At 38.1% G+C, this 8,092-nt stretch overlaps 1 protein-coding gene across 1 annotated transcript in view; it reads left to right on the top strand.

Moving 5' to 3' along the window:
- Positions 1–6,630, top strand: part of creb3l2 (cAMP responsive element binding protein 3 like 2) — a 66,882-nt gene extending 60,252 nt beyond the window's left edge. The window contains exons 11-12 of the mRNA XM_033037742.1: positions 4,414–4,681; positions 5,356–6,630. Of these exons, the coding sequence (XP_032893633.1) occupies positions 4,414–4,681; positions 5,356–5,425 (338 nt within the window). The 3' untranslated portion in view covers positions 5,426–6,630. The remainder of the gene's footprint in view (positions 1–4,413; positions 4,682–5,355) is intronic.
- Positions 6,631–8,092: the final 1,462 nt, after the last annotated feature.

Raw genomic sequence — 8,092 nt, forward strand, 5'->3', positions numbered from 1 at the left:
GTTTTTGCTACCAAAGTGGATAACCTCACATTTATCCACATTAAACTGCATCTGCCCACTCACCCAACATGTCTTGAAATGCCTTCTAATCTGCTAAATGTTTCCAGAATCTGTAGTGTTTATGTTCAGGAGAGGATTGTGCATAACTCTAATATTTTTCAGAAAGTTTATCCCATTGTGAAACTCTGCTTCTTCTGGTTTGCCCCAAAGACATTTGACCATAAGTTGTTGCCAGCTAGGATTTAATTATGGTGATTTGAGGCAGTTAAAGGTTCTGCACTGTCTTTTGAATCAATGACCTTTGGAGAACAGACAGCACTCAGTTCTTGCAAATGATCTCGGGAATTTAGTGCGGTATAACCTGACAACACTTGTAATGATCCACAGACTGGATTTAAATGATGTCTTTCCACTCATTGTAACATATAGATAACTGGAAAATATGTGATGGGGATAAGTAAACCTAATTCAATTACTTCCAATCAGGAACATATTCACTTGCAACAGTTGTGCAGAATTCACAAATTGATTTGTCCATTGAGGTTGTTAATGGAACAAATCAGCCATGTGTACTATTAATATCTCAATCAATATTATTTACCAAGAAATTGTGGTCCTGTCTTTTTAATGAAAATGAAGTTGTATTCTCAGTTCCGTTTACATATTATTGGTCACAATGGCCATTTTACATATTATGGACACGAGATGGCTATGGACATCAACAATGACTGGGTTAGAATGTGCCACGTGGGAATTTAGACAATTATTTCAGTGAACTAACTGCGGCTCTGTCTGACATAGGATGAATTCTCCAACTTAAGGAGTCATTAGGATGCAGTACTTTCCGCTCCAGTGCATTGTGATTATAAGGTTTGATCATGACAGCTGAAAATAGGCAGCGATTATCCAATGAAAATGATCTGTTTATTACCAACCTGTCCAAATTGGATCTGCAATTTCCTCTTTGACTATATACATCATTTTGATAACTTTTCTCCACAAAGAGATGTATTTTCAGGTAACAGATTATCTTAAGTATTAGGCATTTGACCAGAAAAGTTTGTCCTTTAAGTGGAAATAAACATGACTTTAAGGTGACAAATATTCTCTCAGGCAGCCTCTTGCCCTACAGGTGCAGCTCATCATATCTGATTGGTATAGGCTCACTATAGACTATACATATGTCAACGAGTTGTGTATTCGTGAGCCTGATTTGGGCCCTAGTCCCTCAATTGCTTACATTTTAATGGTACATATTCCTGTCTTGCAACCCTCGGGACACTTTTTCTCTGCATCACTGCACTTGGCCCAGTGATACGTGCATTCTGTCATTCTTCTCTCCCTAAACTATCCCACATTTTACTTGCCTTTCTTCCCAATTCAACCTAAAATCCATATTTATTATTGACTGGTTCTCCCAGCATGTTCTTTTATGTCTATTTTTCTCTATTGTTATCTCCTTGTCTTTTTTTGAGACGGCATTCTGCTAATGATTTAATTCATGGTTTACAATGTTATTGACCCACATTGAAATTTTGAGGATTATGAAGGGAGTTAACAACCTTTAATCCAGCCAATTGTTCATTATCGTAAATGGCTCAAATATCAAGGACACCAGGTCATAATTAGGAATCAAGAATTACGTGAATTGTGGAATTAGTTACATAAGTAGCAATGAAATAAAGTACCAAAGGGCTTGAGAGACAATTATCTGGAAATTAGAATACGTGATGCCAAGGTTATCTGGAAATAGGAATGAGTGTTGCCAACCTTTTGTGTATCACACAATCCAATTTTACATGATCAAAATTTGGAGACTTTCCAACCATTGCATGAAGCCAATGAATATAGGTTCCAGGCCCTCCCTGGTTCTACTATATTAATGTATGGAGTATCCTAGATGTATACAGTGGTCTCTAGTGGCATGTAAGTCTGCCTAATACAACTTCTGTGATATTATTTGCTCTTGCAGGCCATTCCACTTCCATACCGCCTCTGCAGAGGCAGGCTTTTACGTGCCTAATGGGGTTCAGTACTGGGATCCCAACCAGGTTAGGTTCCTTCCGAGGTGTGCACCCAATCTGTTTCAGCCTTCCCAAGCTGGCCCGACCCATCCCTGCAGCAGATCTGTCTGCCGAGCTGCCATTTCATTCTTCCACCCATCATTGCCTCCAAGTGGACAGCCATTTGCCGAACTCCAGTAGTCCAATCTCAACGTTAACTACCCTTTCTAAAATGCCTCAATCAATGCTGATGCTAATGCCCCTCAATCGCTGATACTCTGCCCTTATCCCTCGATTGATTGATTGAACCCAACTTTGCTCCTACCTCTTCAAATCCCTTGGTCTCTCTCTCCCACAACAACACAGACCTACATCTGATCTTGTGAACTGTAGATTGCAGAGGTCTTGAATGCACAGTAACACACAGATCTATGGGCCTTGGGTACTATGGAATCCCAGAGGTAATCCCACAGATTGAATGTACATTGGCCCACTGTTTATCAGCTATTCAATACAATAAGTGCAAACCAATTTCTAAGTAGATATGTTTCTGGAACGAAAAGTTTGAATGGAGTGGTTGTGATTTTTATTCGGGTGGACCTGGGTTCAATGCCACTTTGGATGCTGTCTTTTTTAATTTTAGACATACTTCCTCTAACCATGTGAGCTGTTTGGGTACACCAGTTTTCTCCCACATCCAACATGTGTCGACTAGAATCTGGGGGTAACGGGGTGGGGGGGGGGGAGGATGCGTGGGGGAGTGGAGAGTCAGTTAGAATATGAGGAGAATAAAAAGACAATTTAAACTTAGAAATACTGTAAATGGAGTGGACGATGAGTCAAAGGGCCGGTTTTCATGCTCACTCAGTAGCTTTGTGTCTTTACCAATCCAGATTAACAGCAAAAAATGGTTCATGATCTGAAAGCAATTTTTATTTGCCCACATGCATGAGGGTTTTTTTTACATATAAACTCAATAGTTAACAGAAAATAAATTTCCTCTTGTATAAGTATCCTATTTCTACCTTATCCATTGGAAATCTTCCATAGGCCACTTGTCTAAGAAGAAGATGAATGCATCCTACACTGCTGAAGCTTCTATGGATCACTTGGTATAAGATGGGGGAGGTGAAGAGGACAGGGCACAAACAAAACAAATTGATAAGCAGATAACCCATGCTCTTTGGCATAGGTAACGAATGCTATTTAGATTTTTAACATTCATAACAGAAATTATTATATTTTCAAACTAAAAAATGATTCTAATATAATTAAATACGCTACAAACCAATTTTAAACATCCAAATAAATTGAACCAATTCAAAATAATTTAAAATTGTAAAATTTAATTGTAACTTAACTAAAGCCATTCCTTTCCATAAGGAGTTAATTACTGGAGAGCTCTGGAGGTTCCCTGTCAGCTGACAGGTTTGGCACTTCCATGTTTGCTCACAGACACTGGATGGTCCATGTTACACTACCTGATAATTCCAGTAGTAATGGGGTCCCACTAATCTGCATTACCAAGATCCTGGGGACCAACTCAGATGCTCAGCAAGCATATGGTTGTCTGTGGATCCAACACATTGAAGTCAATTGCCCAGTTCCCATTATCCTCTCCATCTTTCCATATCACAAGAGGCTAAACTGTTTGGGTTTGTATTCTTTAGAGTTTAGAAGAACTAGAGGTCATTTTATTGAAATGTATAAGATCGCAAGAGTGCATAGAATCGATGCTGAGAAAGTTTGTGGGAAAGTTCAAACAAGTGACATGGTTACAAGATAAAGTGTTAGTTGAAATGGGGTGTGTACAAATTTGCTTTCGTAGTGGGATATTCTCTTCCCCAGGGAGCTGTGGAAGATAGATTAGAAGTATTTAAGATGGAAGTAGATACATTTTTCAAAGTTTGGGGGGGATCTTTGGTTATGCGAATGACAAAGAAGTGTTAAGCAAGCATAGATCAGCCATGATCATATTGACTGATGAGGCAGACTTGGGCCTGGTGGCCTACTCCTGCTTCCATTTCCATGTGTTCCTTTGCTGAAGCACTAGCCTTGTATCAATTATTTTTAAAAGGTGTCGTGCAAGAAATATTTTTATGATTTAAAAAATCCAAATGCATAATTTTAATTGCCACTTGGTATGCTTGGACCATCATAGACAGAAATCTAAGTAGGTACTTGGTCTGTTGGGACCCTCGAATGGCAGAGACCTTTGTATTATCAAAAAAAATCTGCTGCAGTAATATTCTATAGTCAGTATTTGATATTTTGCCAATGTAATAAATGAAATAAGTTATCTAGTGAGACTGATTACTAATTTAGCAAGAGTACTGTTTGCAAATCAATGCGGTTTTGTGCTTCAATGCAAAAATGTAGCCTTAAATTCTGTTAAATTTATTTCCCACAGTTCGCTCAAGACATTTATTATTTTATGAGGAGCGCCCTGGCTTTGAAGACGAGATCAGTTCTGTGATGTCGACAGATGCCTGGGAGAAATTAGCTGAATCTGTTCGAGAAAGAACGCGACTGGCACAGTTCCTCACAGTCAGAGGCTCAGCACAGAAGCAGCAGGCACAGGAAGCAGTTGCACACACAGTGCAGCCAGCAGAAGAATATATAATAGCAAATGAAACAAGAACTGAAAATTCAGTCCTGATAGAGCTCCAGTCACAACGGTATGGCTCATAATTCTGACAATATTAAAAATCACCTTGTTTGTTTGAACATGGTAGATGTTAGGGGAACAGGAAATCAACAAGGTATCTTAGTTGGCATGGACTGCTTAAGAAAAAACTAAATCTAATTGTAACACCAATGAAACATTAAGCACTGATAAATAAACCTGATGGCTCCAGGAATAGCGCATCCACTTAATCAAATTATTTTTAACATTTGTGTCATTCTGGATCACATTCTTCGTTTCACTTAGTCTGTCAACATTTAAACTGCTTCTCATTTCATGCACACAATGATTTCCTTTAAATTGGACTGCTGTCAGCCAGCACAATTCGGTACAGTGTGTTTTGTGCTATTTCTGGATCTGTTGTGTTCAGAATTTCCCTGACAAACAGTAGAATTTATGCAAAGTCAGCTATAGTTATAGACATAAATGATGAGAAAACTAACACCTCTTGCTAACAACAGTGTGATAGGGTAGGGCCATGGATGATTATTCAGAGTTGTGATTGCAAAATAAATATTAAATCTTTTCTGCCATGCATCTCGTTCAAAAACTTTTTTGTTTTCTCTACTAATTTATTTTCTGCATGGTAACTTTTTTTATCTGATTTTTGTTATTTCCTTTAACATATCTGTGTTACTTCATTGTTTATGTCTTGTTTCGATTTAGGGGCCTTCCCAGTCTAGGGATTAATGGAACTGCTGTGGAAATTGACAGAAGAGTCAACACAACCTCATAAAAACTATAAGGTGGTTTTAATCCTGATGTACAACGAAAGCAGTCCCTTTTTTATAAAACCCAACTCAGACTGCCAGTCAAACTTCCAGGAGAAGATCAGATACATACTGCATTATTTCCTGTAAAACAATGTAAGCTTGTTTATTAATTTATATAAATTAATATCTATACGTATTGGAAATTTGAGTCATAAAATATAGCTTTTCTGCATTGGAAAATCTTTATCGCGCAGTGGGTGCAACAAGCTATTTACTTAAGCATACAAAGGTATGGATCCAACTCTTGCTTAAGATTTCAGCGTTCAGAACCAGCAGAAGAGATTAGTTTGAGTTTCAGTGAATTGATAGAAATGCACTGTCCCCTTTTGTTCTCCCTGAAGAGAGGGAGAGCTAAGAATTTCAGTGAGCTCTTAAAAGGACTGAAAAATCCAATAAGCAAGTCTTATTTCTTGAAACTTGTTTTATCTCTCAACTTTTTCTAGTCCTGCTGTATGATCATTGGCCTAAAGATTTCCCTCTCTACTGCTGCTGGCTGGCCTGCTGTCTTTTGGGCTTTTATTTTTACAGATCACTACCATCCACACTAGTTTGATTTTTATCTAATTTGCTCTATATTTATTCTTTTGTGTAAATTAAAATGTCTATCATTCCATAAAAGTAGAATTGTTTAGGATATTAGCCTTTCAACTGAAGGCTCTTGCTTGTCCTGACAGAGGACGTCAGGCATCACCTCCTTCCTCTACTTATTATGTCACTTCACAGAGGCCAATGATCTTATCCATCAAGTTACCAGGTTTACTCTTACTATTTGTATCCTATCTCTCACATAAAACGTAGGCCTCAATTAGCAACTGGGAGAAATATTATCCCTACTAATTATGTCCCTGTCCAGAACTATTGAAGTTTTTGTCTAAATTAATTCACTCATCAGGAGCAACATTATTAATAACATTAGCTGTTATATTCTCCATATTTGGAGAAGGGCTAATGAACCTATTAGAGGTTGCCTCAACTTCACCTTTTTATAAAATTGATTCTACATTGCCTTGCTGCAATGTTGGGCGCCCATTGTCTTTCACGGGTGGCAATGTTTTAAGTGACCTGTATTAGTTTTGTTGCTATGTAGCTTTAGCGTCCTTTTGGATTTTAGCAAATTTTTTTTTACCAAGTTTTGCATTTTTTTTTTTTTTAAGTAAAGATCTGAAAACAAGTCTGCATGTTTTTAATTTAGATCAAGCCTTCACTGAAAGAAATAGCATTGTTTTATTGTCCAGACTTCCTGGTGTTTTGATATTGTGGGCCTCGCTGTTCCTGTTAAAGGAACAGGCAAATCTATCAGGCAGACTTGAGCTGTAATCCAGCAGAGCAGTGGAACGTCTCCGACTCTCTCGTTGACTTTTACTGAAGGAACAGTATTCCTTCCTATGGGTTGAGCACAGTGTCAATGTTGTGTATTCTCTCATTGACCAAAGAACGCATATCGCGCGCACACACACAATGGGCCAAATGCCTTCTATTCTGTACAGTTCTGCAAATCATTCCTGCCATTAAAAGGTACTAGAGTTATAGCACACTTTTCAAGTAACATCAGTGAACATTTTTTCCTCGTGTTTTTCATATTACGGAAGTGTGCTAACCATCACCCATTCAAAATTATTGAATCCAAGTTGGAAATAATTATATCTATTTTATTTTTCAAGTTCTACTAGGTTGTAAACAGTCATTTATTTTGTCAAACATCAGTCCTTTTATTTATAAAATTCAAGTCAAGTCACTTTTATTGCTACAGCAAATTTTTATTTCTATTAAAAAACATACTCTCGTTGACCAAAGCTTTACATTGGTGGAGGTACTAATGTTATACAACAGTGGTTCATAGATTAAGTACATACATATAGCCCTCCCTCAGAGGATGTCAAGAAAGGCTTGAGAGTAAAGATGAGTTTTAAGTCTCGACTTAAAAGAGTCGATGGAGGGGGCAGTTCTGATGGGAAGAGGGATGCTGTTCCACAGTTTAGGAGCTGCAGCCGCAAAGGTGCGGTCACCCCTGAGCTTATGCCTAGACCAAGGGATGTTCAGTAACCCCAAGTCTGCCGATCTGAGGGACCTGGAGGTGGTGTGGTGGGTAAGCAGACTTTTGATGTAGGTGGGGGCAAGCCCGTTAAGGGCTTTGTAAACATAAAGAAATATCTTGAAATTTATTCGGAACTGCACAGGGAGCCAGTGGAGAGAGAAATAAGATCTCAGAAAGCAGAATTTGATGGAGGTCCAAGTCTTCCATCTAAAATTTTGCCTGTAAACGTGGCCAACATCTATACTTTTGAAATGAAGATTTTCAGTTTTATCAATTCATTATTTTTGGTAGTTGATGTATATTAGGCAGTAAAAGTCTCCAAAGACCTAATTTTTGTTCTCTTCCAAACTTAGTATGGCCAATCTATTCCACCATCCCCATAGAGGAATAACCATAGTACAAATGCAGAAAAGCATTATAACTGGTTTAGCCAACTCAATTATTTTGTCACCACAATCTTTGGTGATCAATCATCACCATAACATGAAATGTTAAGAAAACCACAGTTAGAATTACAGTTTGTCGGATATGGTGCACTGCAACCTACCAAACCTGTTGGTGGTTTGGCTAGAATCAAGGTTCAGGAATCACCAGG

Source organism: Amblyraja radiata, chromosome 19 (genome assembly GCF_010909765.2).
Source record: "Amblyraja radiata isolate CabotCenter1 chromosome 19, sAmbRad1.1.pri, whole genome shotgun sequence".
NCBI classification, from domain to species: Eukaryota; Metazoa; Chordata; class Chondrichthyes; order Rajiformes; family Rajidae; genus Amblyraja; species Amblyraja radiata.